The 27,687-nt window shown below is 47.5% G+C and overlaps 1 protein-coding gene across 1 annotated transcript in view; it reads right to left on the reverse strand.

The window, feature by feature from the left end:
• LOC144173130 (solute carrier family 52, riboflavin transporter, member 3-A-like) overlaps positions 1-27,394 on the reverse strand; it is a 45,827-nt gene extending 18,433 nt beyond the window's left edge. The window contains exons 1-3 of the mRNA XM_077701646.1: positions 27,268-27,394; positions 18,874-19,665; positions 2,913-3,119 (exon numbers count right to left, since the gene is read on the reverse strand). Coding sequence (XP_077557772.1) covers positions 2,913-3,119; positions 18,874-19,599 — 933 coding nt within the window. The 5' untranslated portion in view covers positions 19,600-19,665; positions 27,268-27,394. The remainder of the gene's footprint in view (positions 1-2,912; positions 3,120-18,873; positions 19,666-27,267) is intronic.
• Positions 27,395-27,687: the final 293 nt, after the last annotated feature.

Consider the following 27,687-nt stretch of genomic DNA (forward strand, 5'->3'; position numbering starts at 1 on the left):
CCATGAATTCGCGGTGTTTCGGCCTTGAGGTTGAGGAGCGGTGCGCGCTTGAATTGAAATTTCGGACTCGTTGCGGTGTTATAAAACGCTGAGTTATTGCTGCCTTGACAGCGAGCTTGCGAGTGGCGGGAATGGGACGATGGACACCGCAGAAGTGGCGGCGCAGGCTACATTGCTGCAAAATGTTCAAGCAGTGTCCGATAACGGGACGGGCTCTTATTGCACGCTAGTATTAAAGGTTCATCTATCTGAAGTGAAATTTAATGCCAAAAGGGAGGTGGCTAAACATACCAACTTTACTCAAATTACGATCGTTGTGAACGTGTACCTTGGGAATTGAAATGGGGGGATGCTAGTGGGGTGCGACGACTGTCACCTCGCTTTGCGCAACTTTTTGCCGTGGCTCTACACTTGTGCATAAAGCCCAGTCTGGGAATACACAAATATTAATTTAGGCATTGACATGATAGTAAAAATGCCTTACAATTGTTCAGTTTTTCAATTCGATATTCTCAACGGCGCTCCACGTTATCCATGCATAGAGCCTAAGAATTTAAAAATTGATGTTGATGTTTGATTGTAGGGTTTAACGCGCCGACGCAACGCAGGCAAGGAGGCGCGCCGTAGTGGAGGGCTCCGGATTATTTTTGACCACCTGGGGATCTTTAACGTGCGCCGAAATCTCGTACACACGGGCGTTTTTGCTTTTCGCCTCCTTCAGAAAAGCGGCCGCCGTGGCCGGGAATCGAACCCGCGACCTCGTGCTCAGCAGCGCAACGCCTTAGCCACTGAGCCACTGCGGCGGGTAGAATTTAAAAAATGGTTGGTAAAGATGTAGTGCAGTTCCCACCTTTTGATACTCTGGTAGAAAAACTCTATCGAAAGGCTGTTCCAGTGTTATGTACGTTCAAAACCGATTAAAAAGTGCACTATCCCCCCTCCCTGAGTTGCCAAAATTTTAATTTTTTAGGCTCCTAAGGTGACATAATAAATGTTCTTCTTCTCCAAATCAAGGTTCTTCTGCTCCAAAATCGAGATTTCGCAGCTCCAAAAATTGCTCCCAAATCTGGTTCAGCTGTCTCACCCCTGAGAGGCCTATCCGTAGTCAACATACTCATTCAATGCAAGTCACTTGACACAACACGACGCGAACGCTTCACACATGTCTGCAGACAACATATTTAACAACAACCATCATACTTTTACGAGATGAGCCTATGTTTTCTGTCAAACACGCTTTTGAGTTTCTCAACGACGTAAAATTTTTACATCTCATTTCTTAGCATGCATCTTGACTACCTGTCCCTTTGCACCAGTCATCTTTATTGCCTTTTGTTTCTCTCAACCTTTTACTGGGATATTTTAAATGCAGTCAAATCACTTTCAAGAAATAACTCCTCTGGCGCTCTTTGCCCTTAGTCGACCTTCCGCCATAAAGATCCTAACCTTATAATCATCATCCTTATTTTTCCGTCGAATAAACATGGTGACTCCGGCGCAAGAGGCAGTTTATTAAGACTGATGGTGCGTCATTTGGAAAACTTCGTCTGGTTTTCTTAGGAGGTTTATCAAGCCGGAAAAGCCAATAGGGGCAGGCGAATGGAAATGTCTATTCGGCAGGAGCAGAGTGCAGCGGTATAAGGTCAGTTAGCAGAAATTGGTGTCATAGCTCCTGCAGCCGTACGGAGCCAGCACACCGTTTCGAGGCCAAACGTCAACCAGCCTGAACACGCTTGATCTCGCCGCTGTCGAATCGAGCGGACCCCAGGAACGCCAATGGACAATATTAGGCAAGCCTCTTTATCACGGGTCACTTGTCCATAAGGCATTGCTGTGTATTATGACTAGGGCATTTACACATCCGGTACACTTGCAGGACATAACATATTTTTCCGATTCCGATTACTTCATCAGACATTTTTATTTCTTCATGTCAATCGTTTTACGGGCATTTTCATGTGAACCGTTGAAACAAAGAGGGATTAACGTGAATGCGATGCCGCTATCGCCTCATTCTTCCCTCAGAGGGCAAAGGTGAACGTTCCACTTTTGTTCTTTGGGTGGAACTTGGTTACGAACATATTTTGAAGTTGTTATCGACGTTTTACTTTGAGTATAAGCATCGATGAGTTTGCTTGAAAAGTGCGCTGCTCTTGCAGGTGCCCGTCTACCGGCTTTTTCAGGAAGTTAAGTCGCAGTGGTGCACGATCGTTGGTAATCACTGACTGCGTTATTCCTAAGTGTCTTACATGCTATCTGGCCTCATTAAAATGCGAACAGATCGTGCATCTCCCAGTAAATATGTCACTTTGAAACTAACGAAATCAAGGAACACAAAATACCGCTGTGATTGTGGGGCTGCGGTCCTGCGAAGGCGATCGACATTCACAGGTAAACACGTGTAAGCAAGCATTCCGCGGCTGCGCTCGTGGGCCCTGCTGTTGCATTAGATTCTACGTGCACTACGGACTGTAACAGGACGTAAGGGGGCGGAGACTAAGGAGCCCATAGGAGGAAGGCCCATGGAACGGCCTAGCAGTCGAGGCGCGTGAAGGAGAAGGCTTGCCGTATATGTGATCGCTAGATTAAAGATATATTCTCCAGGGCTGTAAGTAATGGTTGACGAGTTTTACCTCTGTTATCACAACTGCTAGATGAAATGAGAGGGAAAGAAATTTTCTCAGATGAAAGGTTAGGTCAAATCTCGAGCCTTTAGCGCAGGGATGGCGCACACTGCCAAGACCAATCTTTCTTTTGTTGCTCTGCACGCACCATGGATAATTCTTAAAGTATACTACTAGCGATCAAGATCCAGATGACAGTTAAAAACACGATGAACAACGCAGGCCTTTCAAACGTGAATCGCCCACTTTTCTAGTTGAATTTTATAGTTTGCGTTTTGCAATACTCACTTGTATGGCTGGAAGGAATCCAAAGGTGAGCAGACTAGCCCACCCTTGAATGAGCAGCAGTATGACGTAACGACGCCGCGTGATGCGAAATCTGTTGTCGGGTCCTTTTGCCGGTTCCATGGTAGACCGTGCTCCTAGTGGAATGGTTTCTGGCAGCTCTGGTGCGGGAGTGGTGCGCCGGGCCACGCTCTTTCGAAAATCTTCCTGCTGCAAGTGGAGTCGCACAATTGTTGCAGCGCTATCTTACCTCTAAGTGTCGATTTATGCAGGAACAGGTCGTCTGTGCTGGGGCTAGAAAAAATTATTTTGCAAATTTGCCCTTTGGAAACTTAGGTACACATTCGAACCCCTCGACTAACGACGAACTAGCCGGTGACTATCCTGTGTAGGTGAATAAATAAGACAGGTGGCCGCCATGAGAGGCCCAAATTAGCGTTGCTCGCACGCAGTGGTCATGCTTAAGGTTTAGTAGCAGTGACTAACCTTGGCCGGAAGTTCGAGAAGATTTTAGTACAATTTGGCCAGAGTTTAGTACAATTTGGCCAAACGACAGAATTTTGGCTGTCGTTTGTGACCTGAATGAGGTCTGCAAATTTTGAAACGTATACCTGTTCTGGAAGATGCACCACGTTCTTCGCGAACGTCTCAACACACCTGAATCTTGATACGGCTATGCGATTGAGCGCCTCTCTTCGGGAATAAAACAGCGACCCAAGTACTCCTGGAGGATATGGAAGCTCCTACAAGTGACTTAGTACTGTGTGTGCAATAAGCGCAGTCCGCATCAGTACGTGTTTGACGTGTACACAAAAATCCCACCCACCAAACCGAGAATCGTGCCTAATGCCGCGTGGAATTAGGCGTATATAGGACCATAATGCTGCATTTCCGACCCGGCCTGAAAATCCCATGTTTACTAGGACAACGAGACGCTATTTGGTTGACGTTGATGTTAGCGGTGTTTTTGTGAGCGTTCATTCATAGATACCGGTACCAATATGTCGGTAATCAGCTCAGACCTTCACCGCCGCCTGCGTAAGGTTCTTAAGCCTGCCCCATATCCTCTCGTGAGAGTTCCGACGGCCGTACACCCACCGTTGAAAGATTGTGTACCCCTCAGTTTGGTGTTGGTGAGCACCAAATTCCTGTCCTGTTTACTGTCTTGGACGCATGCCCCATGACATTCTTCTCGGGCTTGACTTTCTGATCGTCAATGCCGTGCTAGATGACTGTGCCACTGGTATTCTCCGTCTGGACCTGCCGATCGGTCCTGTTGCCGACTCCAAGGCCCCAATCACCTCTGAGCCACAGAACAAGTTCGCTTGCTCCTTAAAACAATGACCTACTTTCCTTCGTCCCGAACGCCACCAGTCCCGGACGGTGTCTACATTGTTTCACCTGTTACTGACGTCCTCGTCTGACACCATGTGGCTCTTCCTTACACTGTTGTCACGCTCGTCAACAACCAAATAGGTCTGCTCATCCTCAATGTTGGTTCTTCGCCCCAGATTGTTCCTGAGGGGATGTCGCTGGTCACGCTTTTTCCCCTGGAAGAATGCCAGCTTTCTGTCATCTCCACTGACGCCTACACGGATCCACCGAACGTTTCCAAGGATTGTTGGAGCACCCGTAATGACATCATAGCAATGATAACGTCAGACCTTTCTTCGTCACGAGCTCGCGAGTTGCATCGCCTGCTTTCGTCGTACAGATACATTTTTTTATTTTGTGCATCGCCCTTTAGGACAGTCATCGACGATAACATACCGCATCAACTCCGCGAATGCGAGCCCCATCGATAGGCGACCATACAGGGCTTCACATGCCGAACGCAATATTAAAGATGAGGTGGAAAAAATGCTGAAAAAGAAAGACATTGAACCTTCTTCCAGCCCATGGGCGTCACCGATCGTTTTGGTGAAAAAGAAAGACGGTTCGTAGCGCTTCTGCTTGGAGTATTGGCATTAGAACAAAGTTACAAAAAAGGACGTTTATCTGCTTCCTCAGACACACGAAGCCCTAGATTTCCTTCATGGCGCATCGTACTTTTCATGTATTATGCATCGGTCCGGCTATTGGTGAATTGCTGTTGATGCCAAGGACCTCGAAAAGACCGCATTTGTTACGCCGAATGGGCTGTACCAATTTAAGGTCATGCCCATTGGCCTCTGCAACGCGCGGGCTACATTCGAGAGAATGATCAACTTCCCCTTGCGTAGCTTGAAGTGGTCGACGTGCATCTGCTACTTGAACGGCGTCAACGTACTTTCCCCAGTATTCGAGACTCGCCATCCATCGTCTTTCAGACATCCAGGAGGTTTCCATTCGCGCCGGTCTTCAGCTTAATTAATCGAAATGCTCTTTTGGTGGCCGAAAACTCAAGATCCTAGGTCATGTAGTTGGTGCTGTTGCTGTCCGACCTGATCCCGATAAGGTACGAGCCATCCAAGAGTTTACAGTTGCTCGTTCGGCAATGCACGTTCGGAGCTTTGTTAGACTATGCTCCTGCTTTCGCCGTTTTATGGAGACCTTTGCTGAGATTGCCGGGCCATTAACAGATCTCCTTAAAGATCAGCTTTAAGGAGAGTAATGATTAAGGAGACCTCGTTCTTCTGGGTCTGCCGCTCTCGTTGACCGCGTGAGACGTTGGCGAGTTTTGGCCGATTTCGATCAGTTGGCTCCCACCTAAGTTCGCACGGACGCGAGCGGCCACTGGATAGGGGCAGTATGGGTTCAGGAACAGGCTGGTCACGAGAGAGTGATAACCAACACAACCTGGCTTTTGTCCACTGCTGAACGTAGCCATTCTATCAGGGAACGTGAATTCCTCGCACTCGTCTGGGCCGTAAGCAAGTTCCGTCCATATTTGTACCGCATACTTGCGGAGTTTTGGAGGGACCGGTCAATTCTAAGGAATGTGTCCTCTGCGACGCTGCGGTACCGTCGTACAGCCCAACCACCCACAGGCTTGATTGAATGCCGCCCGCCTCTTCGCCAGTTTTGAAGAAGACCAGTTGATGCCTTCCGCCACATTCGCTCATAACATCAAATATACAATGGCTGTAGCGTGCAAGGACAAGAAGAAGGCTGCAATCACGGACCGCTTCAAGCATCAAGCTGGTGACATGCCCCACTACTTCCCAGTCGAAGTGTAGTGTTATTCTTCTCCAGTTTTGTTGTTTCGAACGTTTATTAATTACGTCTCAGACGGCTTTGCATCGTAGGTCGGATGTACAAGTTATTGCTGCAAGTTTAAGCTTTCTAGAATTGAAATTGAGTCTGGGCCTCCGAGCAAGAACAAGACAGGAGGAGAAACTTCGCATCGTAGGATGGCTGGTTGACTTCACCAAAAAGTTGGCTCAAGTTAATCTTCCGCATTTATTGCGGGAGTAGAAAGCGCGAGGACTCCGGTATATGCATTCCACTTCGGAGCCACGGAATTGATGTGACCGCGATCACCTCTTTCGCTGTCGCAGCTTCGTAGCGTTGTACTCCGCGTTTGTTTTCATTATGACATTAGCGAGTTTCAGCTGACCGTTTTACATGGTCCGTTCCGTTCCGATAGCAAGCGGGAGTGCCGTTCCGCATGCGTGACGCGCTTGGCCGCGATCGGCACTTGATCCGCGATCGGCACTTGCTGAGCGGACCGTCGAAAGGGGTCAAACCTTTGGCCACTCCCGCTGTAACGCATGTTTTGCCTCCTATTCTTGCTCCGTTGTCTGAGCATATGGTGTGCAACAATTACTGCTTTATTCCACTCTCTGAGCAATGAATAGTTAGTCATTCTTGCGTTTTACAGCGGAGCTGTATGTGTCTCAGTTTCCACATACTGTGCCCATTTCCGGAGATAGGGTTTTTGTTGCTTTGTTAAAAGAAGGGCACTTTAGCCTGTGTTTTTCCCGTCCATACATGAGCACCTTGTCCGGAGAGATGGTTTGCGCGGTGTCTGATATGTCTAAGCACATGCACACCACCGGGTGCCCCTTGATGAGTGCGCGGGGGTGAAGGGGTTGGAGGGGGTGTCGTGGCGTGCACGCGCAGACAGTTCGCACTCGTTCACCGACCGATGCATTTCTCATTGGGCAGGTGGAAGATTTCAACGTGGATTTCTCACGGCCCGACGCGACTTGGCTGCCGTCCTCCGTGGTCGAGCTGTTTGGGTTGTGTTACGCAAGCTTACAATGCCGAAGGGAAGCGGCGAGCCCCGTTTTTGTGCGCTAAAACAAAACTATTTCTTTCAAGTCTCATTCAGCTAATTAACTAGGATCAATGCACAATAGCAAAATACAAAAAAAACGTGTTCTGTTTCGTGAATTCCTTAGACTGCTCCCAGCATCACCAGTGATCCTTCACAGAGTGGACGGTAATTGATTTTTTTAAATGAAAGATGTGTAATAAAATTCTAAATTATGATAATTGTACGTATACACACGTCAAAAAGGAAAATGTCATGTGTGCAAATAGTATAACCACCCTATTTTTCGTAAATTTGTCCCAAGGTTTGGCAAGAGAAACTTACACTATTAAATTTCTCTGGCCATACCTTGGGACGAATTTAACAAAAATAGGGTGGTGATACCATTTGCACACATGACAGTTTCCTTTTTGACGTGTGGATACGTAACATTTTATTATTTACAAGTTGAAAAAAAATGTACCAACCTATTTTGGGGGAACACCCGATGTTACACACATAAACAGCGATATGAGAGTATCGGTGTGTACACACAGTGCATGCCGTGAGCTAATGAGAAACGAGCAATGAATGCACTGACCAGCAGCGATGTCTCCCAAATGTGGATTGAAATATGTCGCTTTTGAAGGAGTGAAACGCTTAAGAGAATGCATCAATATGCTTAAAACAACGCAGTGTCACACGTATCATTTTGATGAAATAGTGCTAAACTATGTCGATGCTGGCTGAAGTACGCACATAAAATGAAGGAAAATAATTTGTTAACTATTGCAAAATGACGACTTGCAGGTTTCGTTGCCTTTTCTTGTCACTTTGAAAATACAGGAAGGATGGGCACCGGTTCTTTGTATTATTATTTTATGTTGCATATTAGATTGCACCAATTATTAACAGGGCTGACACTGTTACCTTCAGAACCTGGCTGGAGAAAACTCCCCGTGAAGCCGTCAACTAAATGTATCTTAGGTACGGGAACGAATGCACGAAGAGCGTTGTCTGTACGTTGTCTTCATCGGGGGATATGCTGGTGTTTCATATTCGTATCAACAAAATTTATTTAAAGGCACGTCACTGTGTTAATGTACCTCGTAAGACTATTTTAAAAAGACAAAGTTTCAGTTATCCGCCGAGGTAGCTCAGTGGCTATGCCGTTGTGCTGCTGAGCACAAGGACGCGGGTTTGAATCCCGGCCCCGGTGGCCGCTTTTCTGATGAAAGCGAGAAGCGAAAACGCCCATGTGTTCCATAGTTCGGCGCACGTTAAAGATTCCCAGGTGGTCAAAATTAATCCAGTGCCCTCCACTACGGTGTGCCTCATCGTCTGTGTAGCATCGGCACGTAAAACTCCACAATGAATCAATGAAACTTTGGGTTGTCGCCGCTGCACTTTCAGTTCTACCGACAAAAAAACATTTGACGGCGTCGCAGATGATTTCTCCTGTAAAACTGGTGGTATTGAGGGACAGAGGTCTGGGATTCCGGAAGACCACATTTATTAGGCTGTCAAATCCAGAATAGAGTGAACTATCCACACCTTCGAGGAAGCGCGCGAGAAGATGCTTTCGTCACCACAACCCGTGGTTTTTACCCTGCATGCGATAATGATTATTGTGCGTGCACATGAATATCAGGAAAGCCTTTTAATGACCACACTATCAACAATTATCTCTGGAGGATCAGTGACACTTTGGGAATGAAAAGTGACTGTGTTTAATTCTGTGATATCTTGCTTGTGCACCAGAGGTAGGAATGACGTTGTAGTATGCCTTTCAAGCTGGTTTCAGTCCAGTGTAAGAAGTATTTCTGCAGAACTTCAAATTCAAAGAATTGCCGTTGGTAACAGCGTTCTTTAAGTTGGTCACGCTTTATATTACTTTTCTGACGTTTCTTGAGTAAGCTAGAGGGAACCCACCCTTATCTTGCGTTTCCAGTTGAGGAGTAGCTTGCATCCAGAAGTGCAGTGCATAAAGCAGCATGAATTTGGGATAGCTTTTCATGCGACGTTCGCATCCGTCATGACTACGAGCTGGGACCAATTTACACCAGCAACTGCCTCCATGAAAGCAGCTTGTCCGTTTCCGGCAAGCAGTACAATGAGCTCTTCAGGGATGGGTTTTTACATGAGTTTTTACGGCAGACGGAATCGGAAGGCCTTCGCTGAGCCCACGGCTACCCACTGAACTCCAAAAAGACGATTACTACCCAGTTTTGCTGTAAAAACGGGGATAAGTGTTTGGATGGTCGCAGTAATGTAGCCGGTTTCGCAATGGCGTGTGCGCCACTGGATGAAATCACTCTGGGGATGCTTTTAGTCGTTTCACTGGCGGCTACCAAATTTGTAAAATTCACCCGTTAAGACCACACACTAATTATTGATATTAGTATAGTTTTACGCGTCTGCAAACAGAAACGAACTTGTTCTATTCTATGATAAGAAGGTGAAGTAGGTGGCTGTAGGTTGAAATATTGTGCAAAAATCACCATCAGGTTTGATTTCGTCAACCTGCGGCAAAGGTCACAAGAAACTAGTCTCTTTATGGAGCACACTCTACCACCGTTACTACCTGCTTTATTTTAAAAAAATGCAATTAGGCATTTGAATAACATCTTCCGCTAATGTTTACCAAGATCAATTAACGCGAAGATGTCCATCAACTCAAGTTCTGTGGACGAAGGTTCAAAGTTAGGTGCATTATATACGGTACGTATGACGTCAAGTTGGATGCCACTGAAAAATGTGTCGGTAAGGTGAGTCTATCGCCTTATCGAAACTTTCTTACCCTCTTGTTACTGTTTTTGGGAGTCCCCTAGTTCAAGTAATCTCTATCGTGACTTAGAATTCAAAGTCACCTGGCCGTCGCGCTTCATTACATGTGCTTCGTATAACCCCATCGCCGTGCCTTTATAAGAGATTATTCCATTCTTATTATTAATTTCCAAGTCATCGCAGAAAACTAAGTTCCATTTTAAGCTTAAATACCAGATATTTGGCAAGCAGCGGGGTCAGAAAACAAGACTAGCTGTGAGTAAATGCTTATATAATGTGATTTCGACGATAAGATCACCTGTGGCAAAGCCAAGCGACTACCGTTTTATTTTTCATCAGGTCCACACGCTGCGGAGGCAAATGTGGCTTGGCATCTGCCCTCGCCAAATGCTTGAACGCCAGACAGAGCGGGGGACATTTTACCAATGGCACGCATGGGAACTTAACTGATCGATACAAACACTTTCTCCAGACCAGCATTGCAGGCAGCTTGCCAAAAAAACAGTTTTCGGATTCGCATAAAACTGCCCTTGACTACCCATACAAGTGTCGAACTGTACTTACGCTTCAAAAAACCTTACCTAACACTAACTTGTATTCGACTTAGAGGCGATAGTTCAAGCAAAGTTGGATTCCCTGTCCACAACTCACAACTGCAGTATCTCATTTGTTGTTTAGCTGCCAAGATGGACTTGTGCCCTCGCATATTGCAAAAAAATGGGCCCATCTCCCCGCGAGGGGGGACTCGAGTAAATGCATCGCATAGGGGGTGGGTGTATTGCGTTAACGTTTAGGGTTTGGGGGGTTGGTGCTATCACGTGTACACCACGCAGCTATCACGCCGCTAGCACGCCGCTGAGTCGCCAACGCACGCCGCTGACGACGTAGTTTGAATGAGTCAAGGATATAAGGCGCGTTCGTAGCCTTTGATTCTGTGTCGGTTTTGTGGCGCAGTGGGAAGAGCACCATGTACCTCGCGTTCCGCCCACAGGTAGTGAATGCGTTGTATCAGCAGCTTCTTGACGTACTTTGAATGAGTCAAGGATATAAGGCGCGTTCGTAGCCTTTCATTCTGTGTCGGTTTTGTGGCGCAGTGGGTAGAGCACCATGTACCTTGCGTTCCGCCCGCAGGGTCGTGGGATCGAAACCAGGCGCCGGTAACTGTTATTTCTTTTTATAGTGTAGGGGGAGGCTGGCTGCTGCGGACGCCGACGCACGGGTGACATCGTGAGTTATACAAATGCTCTGCATTTAAAAATTGTGGTTGACCCATCGTTTATAGATGTCGGCAAAACACGAAAGTGAAAGGGGCCTTCACAGGAGCAGTTAAATGTTAAAGGAGTACTGACACGAAATTTCAAAGCTGAGATAACTGTGTAAAACGCTTCCTTTTTATCAGGAGATATCTCCCACCAAGTTTCAACAGCCACCGTTCAGCGAAACATATTTAAAATCCATTTTAATCTTCGCCCGCACGAGAAAGGCCAGAGCGGGTCGACGTGACATCATCTGCTACGTGCCCCAAACTGTCGACGTCGGGGCTCCCGTGACGAAGCCGATGCGCTGGCTGTAGTTGGCGGGCGCTGCTCGGGCGTGTGTACACGTCATGGTTTTGGGAGTGACGTCATGCTGCCCGGGCCTGTGGGGACGGCGAAGACCTCGGCCGGTCTGGGCGCGCGCTTGCGCTCGCTCGCGCGCGCTTCCAGAGAGGCAGCGATACGGCAAGAATGGTGACGCCATGTGATACATGCTGTCATGGCGGCCGCTCGGCGTTTTTTTGTCGAAACCGAAACTGGCACGAATAAACGACGCCGTAAATGAATGTTTACGCTGCGCTCGACCGTCTAATCTGTCACTCTATGATTAGTGGGCTGGTAGGCACGCATAGCAGCGAAAAAAACGTAACATAAAAATTTAATGTCAGTACTCCTTTAAAGGAACCTCCGTCACGTACGAAGAGTTCACGAGCCTGAAACCGCCAGATGAAGTGACGCCGACACGCAAGACACAAAAAACAGCGTCCCCCGTCCACGAAGGCGCTTGCATCGACCGCCACTGGTCGGCGCTCAAATAGCGTCATGATGTGCTACTTCTCATCGTCCTTCCCAGGCGGCACTGCCATCTGAATGAGCCGCAGCGAAAGACGTTCGTACAGGTGTTCACGTCTCCTTTCATAGCGCATTGGTCAGAGCACTGCGTACCTCCCGTTGCGGCGAGGGAGTTGTCGGCTCGAAACCGGGCGCCGCCGCACCAACCACCAATCACGGAAGTTACGTCCCCATTAAAAGGGCCTTTTTATAGGGACGTAACTTCCGTGACGTGTACCACGTCACGGAGAACTTGGTGTACCCGGGCATAAAACACTTTCGTTTTAAAAAAATGTACGACCACATAGTATTGGTTTTTTATGACACCCGCCGCACAACGTGAATATCGGTTTTGCTAACTTCGAAATCAAAGTAGTCGGTGATACCTTAACTGGGTATTCGAAGTTTTTATTTCCTGCAACTGGCCAATTTGTATCTACAATGTTTGCCTTACTGCTTCCGTAGTTCTGTGAAGTTTTCAATGTCAGTCACAGTCGCTGTTAGGTCTTTGCCCAGCTATTCGTTTCGTTTGCCGAATTACGTGTTCCGGAATCTTACCCTGCTGCGCGTACCACACAAGTAAATACGATCTATAAACGTTGCTCCTAGTACCATAGGTTACGGTAGGAATGCGAATTAGCTTTGAGTGGTTTAATTTCACTTTAGTATTTATACCCAAGGATATACCTTGGAGGGTATCTCGGATCTATAGAATCTTTTTGTGATTCACGGCTTCACTTGGAGCTAAACATCACTGGCCCCGTATGCTTCGCTGGTGCTCCCCGTTCATAATTTTCGCGTACTGTAGCCTGGGCGATGTGACAAATTTCACAGCCTGTTAAGATGCATCGGAGAAGAGAGCGAATTCGCGGAAAATGAGATCTGAAATCCTCTGAATTTGGTTTCCCGGGCTAGCGAATGTTTTTAGATGCAGAGCATCTGATTCACTCGCCTTGTCCCTCCGGCGTCGTCGTCGTTGTCGTCGTCATCGTCGTCGTCGGCGTTGTCCACCCCTCCCCCATTCTCCTCGCCGCGCCAGCTGCGCTCTGCGCCGCTCACCCCCTCTCCTCTCCGATAGCGAACACTCTCTCGCGAGGGGCATTAGATTGAATTCGATTAGATTGGATTGGCTTGGCTTGGCTTAGATTGGATTGGATTGGATTGGATTGGGTTGGATTTGGATTGGATTGAATTAAAGTGGATTGTGTTGGATTGTGTTGCGTCATAGCCGCGGCAGACGCGCTGGGGCCGGCGCATGTGCAGTACTCTCTCTTCCGCGCTTTCCTATCGTTCGGGCGCGCTGCGCATATAACCGGTGTGCCGTTCTCCGGCGAAGCAACATCCACGCTTGGCTCAAAAACCTAGAGTCCACGCCGCTTTACAAGTACGCCAACGTCGTCATCGACTGGGACCGGCTTACGCAGTCCCCTCAACGTTATGCGCGCTATAAAACGCGGTCCCTTCGCCGTTCCGCCTATGCGTCGCATCTACACAGGGGTTCCCGCGAGGAGAGGTGGGAGTTTTTTCTTTCCTTTTATCGAAAGGAAAGGTGGGTTGAAGCCAAACATGTGAGCGAGTGAACGCCAGATAACTGCCAATCTACTGGTGGCACGCCGCCGCCACCACTGTGGTTGCAATGAGCTCTCTCGTGCAGGTCCTACTCGCATGGAACTTCACGCCAACGCCGGTGCCCATCGACGGCCAAAACTTCTCCCTGCGCAAGCCTACCCTTATTCGAATTTCACCACCGGACGCAACAGCCAAAGCCCCAACAAACCCGCCACACCCTTTCTCGTGCAGGTCAGTTACCTGCCCAGGGCAGCTTGTTTTCGTTCAAGTGACCACTTTCTGCTTGCGGTGTCATGCCCCCCTGTTTTTCTGAATAGTTGGCGCGTAGTTCTGTGCTCTTCTTTGTGTTCCTTCTGCGCAAGCATTCACGTTGTATTGGCCGCGAGGCCCACCACTGGAGAGGCCGGCGCTGCGATCGTTTTGACGTCACTTGTAGGATCACCGTTCCTATCTTGCTGCGTAGTTGGCTTGCAGCGCGTGACAGTTCGCTTAGGAAGCGCGTTCTAAGTATTTTCGTTTTGATTTCTTTTGTTTGAAGTTAATTCTCAGCGCGTCAAGCGCAGTTCGACCTAATGGTGACTGTATAACAAGGAGGTATAACCTCCTTGCTGTATAACCGTATAACCTCCTTGCTGTATAACCGTATCAACTGTGGTAGATTATCCGCTAACACCATGAGCGTGGTGGTGTATTACGCATGATACCTAAGCGTAAGCAGCGGCTTGTTTCCCCGATCAACAATGTGGACTACGACGATCGCCGAGTGAAGTTTCTAGATTTCCCTTGCTTGCAAGAAATGTATAAAGCAGGAAGTCGTGAACCGTTAACAGCTCGCAGAAGCACACGCACCCGCCGTGCCTGCCCGCACAGCCGACGGTGCGGCTCGAACCGACGCAGGTCGTGGCAGCAACAACGTGTCGCCGCTTTTTAAAATCACACAAGTCGCGAAGAAGAAGTTCCAGATTGGTGAAAGTAGATGTTAGTGTGATGAAAAATTCTGATAGGTAGTGTCATCAGCTGTGGTTTTCAAAGCGATGCTCAAATATCTGCCGCGATTTACGCCGACCGGCCACGGAGGTCGGTCCCGGCAGCGCCGGCCCGTTCACACCCGGTGCGGCGAGCGGCCGAAGTATGGCTATGCTTGCGCGCAAGGATCGGCCGAGGTCGTGAAGGTATCTTGATCGTCGACCGCTTCAACGGAAATCACCGCGCTAACAGAGTTCCTAGCGCGGTGAAACGTTCTGTTAGGGTCTGTAACTCGCAACTCTAACGGCGATGAAATATCTGCTGCTACGCCAAGCCTAAAGGTCCCAATATCCGATTACGTGCATCCGAAGCCGGCTGTGAGCTGTTGGCGGGTATTGTTCCCCACTTTATTTTTTTTTATTTTTGGGGGGAGGGGGGGAACACGGAATTTTAAAAGGAATTTAAAAGGCCCTCCCGTCGCGCACGCGCGTGTTGGGTTTGTGTTCCTCTAACTTCTTGGGGCCCCCAACGCTCGGTTCTCCTATTCTAAATATCCCCATTACCGGAAATCATTAACGACGTGTTTCGCCTCGTACGCAGCCTCGCCTTCCGTGAGAAGTCGTGAGTTTCGAAATTCAGGCTTGAGAAATGCCGGCTTAGTGTAAATATACAAAACACGCTGCAATTATAAATTACCACGCCGAGCACCTAACGAACACTAAATATTGCCTTGTCCGAACCCGCTCGAAGGCGTTGAAAAAAAATCCCCCCCCTCCCCGAAGGGGATCGTGCGGAAATGCGAATGCATTGGGTGCACCGATGAGTGCGGTGCGAGTAAATATTAATAATGGCGTACTTAATGAAGAGAGACGAGAGTGTGACGTAACCATCGGCAGCTCGCTTCAAGCGCATGCGTTCGGCATTACGCGCTCTCCGCTTCGCAGACTTGTCTTCTCCTCCAACCGATGATGACGTTGAAGCAACTGCAGTGACGTCACCGCCAGCGGGAGGTGTAATGCTCAGGTTGCATTGTGTTACACTTCGTGCTTGCGGTATCGTTGCCGCGAGGGATTCGACTCCACCGACTTCCATCGCTATGAAGGCGCCAGGTGCGCGCTCCACTGCATTATATAGATTCCGAGCGCAGCGAGCGGAGAGAGGGTACGCGGAGAGGAGAGACAGCCCGCCGAGCTCCGCGATGCGAGCGCCCTCACACGCCCGAGCGCGCTCCTCCTCTCCACTCCCTTTCCGCTACTTCGCCCAAGCTCCGCGATGCAAGCGCCCTCACACGCCCGAGCGCGCTCCTTCTCTCCCCTTGCCCTCCGCTACTCCCGCCCGAGCTACCACCTGCTCCGGTTGCTAGGCGCGCCACAGCTGTTGCTAGGGGCGAGGAGGAGCGCGGAGAGATAACACCTGCGGGCGCACGCCGACGGAGCACGACAACCCCCGACTAAGAAATGCACTCGCATTTAAAACTCACGCTCATACCGTTCATACATTGCGGACAAGTCGCGAAAAGTAAACATCAGCCGTGCAGTGTACAGGCTAAGGCAGTGATCGTTAATCAAATCCGGACATGACTATAAAAACATCGTAGGGGAAATAGGCACTGATTAAGCCAAACTGCAGACCATAACAATACTTTTAAGCATGTGCGGCGAAGCTATCTGATCAGTGATCACCGTTCTCGTGCCATTCATTTACCAGGCAATAGAGCAGTTCGCGCAGTGAGATCATAAGTGAGCGACGCGTTTCCGTCGCTGTTACAAGGTGTTTGCTTGCACACACGTCCCGTCACAAGTATTTCGCAATGAATTTACAGCGTACTTATCTCGGCATCACTTGCATCGTCCTTGGCGTTAGCTGGCTGCGTCTGTGGGTCGCGATGGTATCAACTACCTAAACGCGCCGGTGTCGCCGGGAACAAGCGAGTCGCTGATTGCTTGCCCGAATTATTTGGTTTACAGACAACTTTTTTGGTAATTCGCATCAAATCCACGAGGAGTGAGCGAGACGGTGGCCACAACAAAAGAACACGCTTCCGCATACGCGCGGTAAATGTGTTGTAGCAGACGACAACACGATTCGGCGTCCTACAAGTGACGTCACTCGTACGTGGCGCCACGGTATGTCCTCGAGGCCAATGTCTCTTGCTTCTGCTGTCAGGCGGTGTGGAAGTGATGGCTCAGGCTGTCAGGCGACGTGGAAGGTGATGACGCACGTCCAACTATCATATCTCTGGCAGAAGCCTTCTCAAACACGCAAGTCGCGCAAACCTGAATACTAGCTGAGCTCAAGGCGATTGGAGCTGCCGAAAACAACCTTGAGGGAATAACGAACCGTCTGTCCTCGCGTATCGACGCGTTAGAAAAGAAAACGATGATGCGAATCAGTCGTATTTAGATGGCTCCGTTCAAAGCTCCAGTTCCTGCCTCAACAAACTAACCTCGGAAATCCAGACGCTCGCTGTGAAGTGCGATGATGCGGAAAACCGTCTCCGCGGTTCCAACCTAGTTTTCTCTGGAATTGCAGACAAAAAAAGGGACCATGGGCCGAATCCGAATCACATATAACGCTCCTATGTTTCCAAAGGCTGGGCGTGAACATAGAAAGTTCGGGCATATTACGCGGGCATCGCCTTGGTCGCTTTGAACCAGGTAAAATTCTTACCATTATTGCGAAGTTCACCTACTTTAAAGATAAATATATGTTCTCTCCTCCTCACCCAATCTGAAAGGCTCACCTATCTCTATTTGCGAGGACTACTCAGCTCGTGTTCGGATGGCACGGAAAAGACTTTACTTGGCCAACAATGTAACGCCTCGTTCAAAATTCGTTTTGACAAATGGCTTCTCGATGATAAGACGTTCACCTGCATGCCGAAACAGATTATATAGTCGAAGGGAAATCATAGCAATTGCCACGCACTATCCGACATGCGCCCTCCCCTCCTTCTTAGCCCTATCTACAATACTCAAGATCACAAACTTACGACAGTATGGCTGTCCTGTTGGCAAATGTTCGGATCTATCTTCCGAAAAAGAAGCCATCGAGTTTCTCGTATAGGATAAGGGCACCGACATTGCCATACTAACCGAGTCATGGCCGACTCCCGACATACAGGACCAAGAGCTGCTCCAAAGTAATTCGGCGTACACAATTCACAGGCTCTATAGGGTGGGGCGGAGGGGAGGAGGCGGGGCAAAAAAGAAGCCATCGAGTTTCTCCTATAGGATAAGTACACCGACATTGCCATACTAACCGAGTCATGGCTGACTCCCGACATACAGGACCAAGAGCTGCTCCAAAGTAATTCGGCGTACACAATTCACAGGCTCTATAGAGTGGGGCGGAGGGAAGGAGGCGTGGCCATTATCGTCATAAAGAACATTTCGTCATATTTGTTGTCCTCCACACTCAATCAGGAAATTGTCTCTGCAGTTGTTCCACTCCCTGCCAGCACGAACATAATCATCGCCTGCTTACGCGCTCCAGATAGCGACAACTCTCACTTCCACAGTCGTTGCTTCTTGACTTTACATTTCGCTTCCCACGAGCCAATGTGATAGCAACTGGAGATTTAAACTTTGCCGATATCAACTGGAACAACTTAACTGCGCACTCCCGACTTTCTAAACATTTTCTCGACGTGATTCTTACATTCAACCTTAGCCAAACAGTCAAAACACCAACCCGAGGCAACAATATTCTAGATCTTGTTATTGTTTCCAATCCCCAACTAACCTAGTCCCCAACATGCCTACCTGGTTTGAGTGACCACTGTGTAGTATCATTTAATCTCTGCATTCCCATTCCAACTGCCCCACCGTCCTTAAAATACACACGCGACTACAACAAAGCTGACTATACCGCAATCAACTCCGAGCTCGAATCTTTCCTCCAGCTCTTCCAGCTGGACAGTAGGCGAAAACTGGATGCTCTGCAAGAATAAGCTCCTATCGTTGGTCAACGCACACGTGCCCTTTGTTAAAATTCGTGGTTTACCAACTCTCTCAGGATTCTGCTACAGAAAACAAAACGCCTGTTTCGAGCAGCCAAACAATCGCAAGTACCTTCAAACTGGGAAAAACATCTCGTGTGCTTCTATGTGTGAATCATATGTGTTTTATAAGCATGTTTTATGTACTTCCTTGCTGATCTTGCCCCCTCCCCCCTTATGTAATACCCCGAAGGGCCCTTTAAGGGGGAAAGAAAGATAATGATGATGATGAAGATGAAGCCGTGGAGGCAGCTTTTTACCCATTTTGTTGGGAAAAGATGTTTGTTTTCATGGTTTTCAAACATACTAGTTGACAATATGGCGAACGCTGACCGAGTGCCTTTCGATGGGCATGGTAGAAAACAATGTTGTACAAACCCATTCGTTCTGGAATGACTTGCAGTTGTCCAAGAGAATGAACGATCCATAGCTAAGCAGCACCAACAGTAGCAGCACGCCGAAAAAGACTTCGGGCTCAAAGTTTATCGCTTCCACGTCAAGCACAGCAGTCATCCCCTCAGAAGAATTTTCCGTCACCGAAGTCGACGGCATTGTCTCGTTTACGCATATTACATCCTCCACACCCTGGGCAAGGGCCACCAGTCCGGGCACGACACCCCCAAGCCCTTCGCCCACAAGATATGACGTCATGTAGACTTCTCGGAAGCGTCCCACAAAGGGGAGGTAGACTACGGACGACGTACAATCCACGATGGAAAGAGCGAAAGCGGCCACTAGTAGGACAATGCTTGTCTCGCGGCCGAGAATAAATCCTGTTGCCCTCCAGGCGGTGATGAGTGCCACGCAGGCGATGATGCCAATGCAAAGTTGCACGTGGTTAGCGATGCTGAGGGCATGGGGCCCGGTGAAGCGGTGACGCCAGATGACCGTGCTCAAGCCATACAGAAGTGGTCCCACGTTTCCCATCTGAATGGCGAGGCTCAGCACTGCCGACAAAGCCCACCGCTCCGGAAGAGCGTGCACCAACAGTGGCAGCTCCATCCAGAGGCCCGTGATGGCCAGCCAGGAGCTAAGGCCATAGAGCAAGCACAGGACGTCCAGAAGCGGACGTCGATTCAGGTTGAAAGCCCACCCTCCTGACATGTGACTCCTCTGGTGTGAGCGCACGTGGGGCTCGGCAACTTGGCAGTTTCTTCAGGCGAGTTCAGTCTGCAATGATAAAGTACATTTTAAATGCGAAAAGACGGTGTCAGCAGCGTCTATAGCAAAAAAAAAAACAGCTCCTAAACCCACGTGACACGGAAGGTTTTCGTAGCGGGTGCTTTGAAGTAATCAATCGAAAAGAAAATAACTGCGCGTCTAGCCAATACCTGGGTATTCGCAGAGCCTGCAGACGCTGTACGGCGTCCAGAGGCAGCGACACGTCTTCAAGCACGTGTCGCTGGCCCCCGTACAGCCGCGCAACAGTCGCCAGCGGGCCAAGTCAGTTGTGAGCAACGTTAACTAAATGGTTCAGCCGTACGGGCAACGCGTTAGCGTGTAAGCTATAAAACAACGCTCGCCAATTCGATCACAATACAGTACAGAAGCGTTTTTAAAGTACAAAGGCCCAGCAGAGAAACGAAGACTGCCAACACGTTCTGCCACGAACGAATCATACAACAGTATTTACACTCGCAGAACTAAAAAGGAGCTTTATTGGCCAGTAAGCAAACCTCTTCCGGCGCAGGGGATAACCATGACTTCGTCTAGCGCGAAAAACGGACAAGGACAGAATGCGGCAATGGGCATAAGCGCAATTGTTCTCGTCGCCTCATTCTGTCCTTGTACTTTGTTTGCGCTACCCGAAGCCATAAATTACCACTACTAACTAGCCAACCCACTATGCTAATCCAGATGATATTGTTCCGAGGATGATGTAGTGAAACCTCATAGTTGCCGCCTGAGAGATCGTGCCCGCGCCATGCCGGCTATGCGTCTAGCGCTGACAGGGAACGAAGAGGAAGACGAGGATTGGTCTCGATTGAAAGGGCAAGCAGGACATCATGGCGAGCCCAACCATCACGCAGTTTTTTCGAACCTTTTCTAAATCGGCTGCTAGGCTTTCGGTACACGGCGACCATGCTTCCCACGAAGCCGAGGTGCTGCTGTAGAAGCGGCTGACGTACTTCGTCGCCTTCCCGGCCATCGGACTGTGCGGCCTCAACGTGTTCGTTACCGAAAAAGACCACATGAAGCACTACCACCGGCCCGAGTACAAGCCGTACGAGTAGCTCCACGTCCGCTCCAAGAGATACCCGTGGGGTGATGGGAACCATACACTCTTCCACAACCCCCAGAAGAACTGGGTTCCCGGCGGCAACCATGAGGTTTCACTACATCATCCTCGGAACAGTATACATTAAGAAAGGCCCGTACATCTTTCGGCTCCCCCTGTAAAAGCACATTTGAAGTTTTTGAACAGAATCAATGAAATGAACAGAAAAGAGTGCGGAAAGCCTAGAAAAAGCATTTATTCTGGAATTCTTTAAACTTTCAGAGCCACCAACCACCCCTAGTAGTTACGAACCCATAGCCCTTTGAATCGAATTGAAACAAGGTTCATCGGATCCTGGTGAATGTGATACAACACAATATACAGAAAGAGGTCTCAAAGTAAGCACTGTAGTGGGACCTCTTGTTAGTAAACGCGAGAACTGATATAAAAAGGTACAGAAAATGCAGTCGCGCGCACAGTAAATAAGGTGAAAAAAAACGACAAACAAGGCTAATAAATAATATACGTTTGTGTGAGAGAAATATTTTCAAAGACAGAATACATAATTATACAGTGCAATAGGTTTAATGATTGGTCATGAAGAACATAGGCGTAATAATGAATTTTCTATGTAATCACAGTAAACAACAGAGCACAAGAATCAGCGGAATAAAAATGTCCTGAGTGAGTGTGTAAATGAACAGATAGGCGACAGATCTTTAAGTTCAAGGGGGAGGCTGCTGTAGTTCTTTATAGCAGCGAATTCTACCGTTTGTTTTCCGTACTTAGTGCGCAGTCTCGGAAGCAGATAGTTGTGTTGAAGTGATAACCGTGTGTTGTCAGGATTGGTAAGTTGCTTTCTATTGATTATGTATAAGTATTCCGAATTTTTGGTCAAACGTTAAGCAAATATTCCCAGGTTATACAGAACGAGTTTGTCAACTGTAAAAAGGTTTAGTTTCCGAAAAAGTGGGGGCGCATGCGCGTTGTACTGGTTGGATGTTATCAGCCGTACCGCTTGGTTTGGAATGTGCTGAAGGGGCGTGACGTGCGAATGATAACCCCAAGACACGATACAGTAGCTGATGTGACTATGAAAAAATGCGTGGTACAGGGAAATGAGCGTTGATAAGCTAAAATATTGACGCGCTTTTAACAAAACTCTGATACAATATGCAATCTTTTTTTTAAAAATACAGAATGCGGGCAGTGAATTTAAGGGAGCAGTCCAGTTGTACACCGAGATGCAAGCATTGGTCGCTTGGGAATATGGGGTGGGAGTTAATTAGTATGGTCACATTATCGTACCTGAGCTTACGAGAACTAAATATTATGAATTATATTTTAGATGGATAATTACTAGCTTATTCCTGTCGCACCACATCCTAAGGTCTTCATTTAGCCGCTGTGTTATTTTATCGATATTTTCGTGGGCGGTGTAGATGGCTGTGTCGTCCGCGTAAAGTAGGCAGTCGGCTCAAGATGCTGGGCAGTTTGGGAGGTCATTAATGTAAATTAAGAATAAGATTGGACCAAGAATAGACTATAGTGGTACGCCTATATTTACTATTTTGATATCCGACATTGCACCTGATACGTTAACGGTTTCTTCTGGATCGAGCAAGTAATTCCTAATGAGGTTTAAAGGGGGACCAATTATACCATATGAGGCTAGTTTTTGAATAAGAATGTCATAATTTATGGAATCAAATGCCTTGCTAAAATCTATGAAGACGGATTTTACCTTCATCAATCGCCTTTTTAATTGTTCAGTGAGCGCTATTAGAACAAGATTAGTTGAGTAATCGGTCCGGAAACCGAACTGTCGAGGCGTCAGAATGGCGAACTTGTTGAGGTAGTTTAAAACGTTGTTCGATTATCTTTTCAATCACTTCACTAAAAAATGGAAGTATGGAAATTGGCTCCAGTTATTCACGGCAGTCTTATTCACCTTTTTGAAGACAGGAATTAATTGAATTCTTTTCAGCTCTTGAGGGAAGACAGCAGTTTTAAAAAAATTGGCCGCGTATCTGCTGTTATCGTTGCAAATGTCGTCAAAAGACGATAGTCTTTGCAGACATTTGCCAAGGAAATGCCCCCGTTTGCTTTCCCGCTCACCTCTCATGCTGTTCCTGTACCGCCGCGCTCATCCCTAGCTAAACACACCAAGGGTTTGCTGAGGGCGATTTGAATTTACCGCGTTCCACTACTACGGGCCGGGTTCCCCGATGCCAGCGCTGAAGTCTGGCGGTGATGCGCGTGAATCTAGGCGGCCGACGTCAAGGTTTATAGAACCGCGTGGCTGTGCTCCACGTGCGTTCCTAGGAGAACGTGGAACCTAGCTAGTTGAACAACCGATTTAGCCCTGGCCAATCCTCCCTTGTGGGTGCGTGCCAAAATCTTTGGGGACATCATCATCATCATCATCTGTTGTTGCTGTTGTCGCCTGATTTTTCATATACCGCCTGGAAGTTGCGCGGGCAACAGCCGGTGGCGGTTTTCTGCAGTAGATGTAGGATATCATTTGCTATCGAAAACCAAGCATCCATACATTTTTTAACAAAGGAACGCTGTAAATATCCCTTGTGTACTAATTTACTGTCTTATATTTGCGTAATGTCTTGTTCTTGTTCAATAAAGTTGACAAGTATGAACATGTAAACCGGGCTAAGACGTTTACCTTTGGCTGTGAGTATATGTATAAGACTAATGCGCAATATCTACTTTGCTTTGGCCGGGAGGATGAATCGAGTCACAGACAGACAGACAGACAGACAGACAGACAGACAGACAGACAGACAGACAGACAGACAGACAGACAGACAGACAGACAGACAGACAGACAGACAGACCAAAATTTCTGGGTTTAAGTGGCCCAAAAAGGACTATCGTCTTTAAAATTAAATTTACAATGTAAGCTAGTGTATCAGATATAATATCAAGAGTAGCCTTGAAGTAGCGCGCATGAATGTTGTCAAGGCCGGCACTGGTTGTTTTAAGATTGATGTTATTTCAACTAACTTAACTGGATGAAACCGTGAAAAGAAAGAATGATCGTGAAACCATTCGTTGTGCAGAAGTAAAGGGTGCATTCGTTAGATTGGATGTTGTCCAAAAGAATGCGCTGAAGGCGTTAGCGATTTCTTTGTTTGTGCTGAGCTAAAGACCATTGAGTTGTATTTCTGAGATAACATTCGGAGGAGCGTTGTTATTCGGAAATTCGTTAATTATACGCCACTGCTTTCCGATGTTACGACCGGTTTAACTTATTAGTCATTCGTAATATTTCTTTTTAGCGGTTTTTAGCAATAGCGTCAAAGTAATAGAATATTTTTTGTACCGCCTGAGAAGCGCGGCGTTGAAAGGTTGCCGCTTAGTTTTTTTGTAAAGTTTTCTTTTTTACGCATGCTTCGAAGCAATGCGGTAGTTAACCAGGGGTTCTCAGTGAATGAGTAGTTTTTGTGACACTTTACTGTAGATGTATACGATGTTATGCAGTTGTTTATTATCGTCGTACATTTACTGTACGATGATTGAGCATCTTGACACGAGAAGACTCGGGACCAGAGGGCACATGGCATTAACTCCCAGAATTGCTGTTTTCCAGCTGTCTCGCCAAAACGTTTGAAATGATCGTTGATTGATTGTAGGGTTTAACGCGCCGACGAAACGCGGGCGATGAGGCGCGCCGTAGTGGAGGGCTCCGGATTGATTTTTACCACCTGGGGAACTTTAACGTGCGCCAAAATCTCGTACACACGGGCGTTTTTCCTTTTCGCCTCCATCAGCAAAGCGGCCGCCGCGGCCGGGAATCAAACCCGCGACCTCATGCTGAGCAGCGCAGCAACGCCTTTGCCACTGAGTCACCGCGGTGGGTTTGAAATGATCGTAAACACGAAAGAAATTTTGCTCCACAATCAAAGAAACTTCTCCATGTTCACCAGTGCGGTCTTAAAAAGCATGCTTAACAACTGACCGCCGTGTCAACCTAGAAAATAGTGTAAGAGAAGCATTTGTACACAAACGAGAATACATTGCTCTCTTTTTCTACCTAGAGAAGGCTTAGGACACCACAAGGAGGTTGGAAGTCACTCATGATTTGTTAGAATTAGGCATCCGTGGAAGAATGCTGAATTGCATGAACTTCATCACAAACCGCTCATTTCAAGCGCGCCTAGGCTTAGCCCACTCGCGGAACTTTGTACAGGAGAACGGGGTCACTCAGGGGTGTATTCTGAGCATAGCACTCTTTGTCATCAAAATGAACTCCATACCCAAAATAATTCGGAAGTGGATTATGTTTTCTCCCTATGTTGATGATCTTCAACTAGCTTGCTCATACTTCAATGTAGCAACATACGAGAGGCAAGTACAGTTGACCATAAATAGACTAACCACATTGGCATGCACAAATGGTTTCCAGCTTTCACTACACAAAAAAATGGCCATTTTGTCTCATTCAAACGCGACTAACTGAGAAATCCCACCTTACACCTCATGGGAATCGACTTACCCATACAAAACGAACACACATTTTCGGGCATAATGTTTGTCAAAAAACTCCCATTTCTGTCTTACATCAACATGTTGAAAAATAAAGCATAGGCAGCTTTAAACATGCATAAAGTCCTTCCACGCAAACACTGCGGTTCCGACAGGGCTTGCCTTTTACAAATTTATCGCTCAGGCCTAGGTTCCTGCTTGGGCAATCGTTGCATTGTATATGGCGGAGCCAGACAGCCATACTTGAAACGATTGGATGCAGTTCACAATTTAGGTTTACGTCTCTCGTCTGGAGCGTATAGGACATCACCCTTAAACAGTCTTTACGTTGAAACCAATGCACCACTACTCAAATTGAAGAACGACGCCGACATTCTCACACATTCTAATGATCCGTTCTCTGCCAAAACATCTGTGTTACCCCATAGTTACAAAATGCCCGTCTAGGATACCGTTGAATAACAACCCCCAAGCTATCAGACCGTCGCCCTTCGGTTTAAAGAGAAATGCCAACTGAGTATGATGGACACATTACCTCAAAGTGCCAAGAGACATGACCGACTACAACCTTGGTGTACAATTTCTACTGTATGTGACTTCACACTAACACAGATTAAGAAAAGCAACCACCGCGTAAACACATCTTACAGGAGCTTTACATCTTAGAGCTTTTTAGACAGACGGTTCCAAAACATCATGCTATTTTGGTAGTGCAGTAGTGGAAGCGAAATGGGAGACGGTGATCAGGCTACCTCAATAGGCCTCGGTTTTACAGCGGAATTTTGCGGAATTGATGTAGCTCTAGAAAGACTAAGAAATAAAATTAGAAACAGTGTTATCTACACAGACTCTCTCAGCGCGATCACAGGGCTAAATTACAAAAATGCATCTCAGCTCTTGATGGAGACATAATACACAATTTAGTAACAGCCAAAGGACAACGACAGAAAATTAAGTTGTGGTAGGCTCCTAGCCTTGTTGAAATCAATGTAAATGAGAGAACCGATGCATGTGCCCCACAGGCTGGTAGCAGAACAATAACAGAAAAAGAAATTACTCATAGACCCGCCGCGGTGGCGCAGTGGCTAAGGCGTTGCTCTGCTGATCTCGTGGTCGAGGGTTCGATTCCCGGCCGTGGCGGCCGCTTTTCTGATGGAAGCGAAAAGCAAAACGCCCATGTGTACGAGATTTCGGCGCACGTTAAAAATCCCCAGGTGGTCGAAATTAATTCGGAGCCCTCCACTACGGCGCACCTCATCGCCTGCGTTGCGTTGGCGCGTTCAACCCTACAATCAATCGAAATTCCTCACAGCGACTGGGTGAAATTTGTACGGAGTAAGCTGACAGGAAAATGGAAGTCCTCATAGGATAAGGCAACCAACAAACGTCACATAGTTAAGCCGAATGTAGAAGAGTGGGAATCAAGCAGACGTGAAGAACGTCTCGCCGCATCGCAGAAGTTATTGTATGTCGTCTCCGCATCGGACATACACATCTGACATAACTTTCTCCTGATGAAATAAGATAACCGAGATGTAAAGAATGTGACCAAGACCTAACAGTAAACCACATCTTACTTTCATGTGCCGAAATTGAGGTAGTAAGAAAGACATTTTAGGCTTTTTGCAACGAGCACATTCCCTTTCACCCCAGCCTGCTCCTAGGAGAGCATGCTCTTGCTAAAATTCGGCCATTCTTAGATTTTTAAAACAAGTAACACTCGCTCCTAAACAAGCTATAATGTGTTAAAACAATGAGTCATCCACAAAACAAAACACGAAAACTTCTCATTGGCTCATGATAGCCTCAGTTGCTTATGCGCCATAAAACACAACTAAACAACACACACGCAATTTATGGACACGAATACGTAAATTCAAAGGACATCCGACACATAGCCTACCCATGGTCAGCACAACAAAGGACACTCTTCAGGACCAGGCTAATGTATTCGCACAACACTTAGCAGTTCTGCACACTACACGAAGAAGCACAAAAAAGTTGCAGAAAAGAAGCTCTTACGTGACAATAATAATTCAAAATCTGCTTACAGCTGAATTTGCACTTCATGAGTTGAGGGCTACCCTTAGCACATGTGAACCTTCAGCTCCGGTTGAAGGCAACATTACATACCCGATGATACAACACCTACACGTAGACCACGTGAAACACTTCTCCACCTATACAGTAAGATATGGCTTTCGGAGAGCGTTCCAAGGACTTGGCGGGAGGCTAGAGTTTTGGATATTCTGAAGGATGGGAAAGAACCTTCCTCTCCAGCGAGTTATCAGCCCATTTCTCTGACAAACTGCTTGTGCAAGCTTATCGAGAAGATGATAAACCGGAGACTCGTGAACATCTTAGAGCGCGATTGTCTACTCGAGAGCTGCCAGGCAGGCTTCAGAGCAAGACGATCACCAACGATATATTCTTGCGCTGGAATATTACGTAAAAAATGCCTTCATTCGCTA

The sequence above is a fragment of the Haemaphysalis longicornis genome, unplaced genomic scaffold, assembly GCF_048455015.1.
Source record: "Haemaphysalis longicornis isolate Haplotype H1 unplaced genomic scaffold, Haemaphysalis longicornis Haplotype H1 scaffold_29, whole genome shotgun sequence".
NCBI lineage: Eukaryota > Metazoa > Arthropoda > Arachnida > Ixodida > Ixodidae > Haemaphysalis > Haemaphysalis longicornis.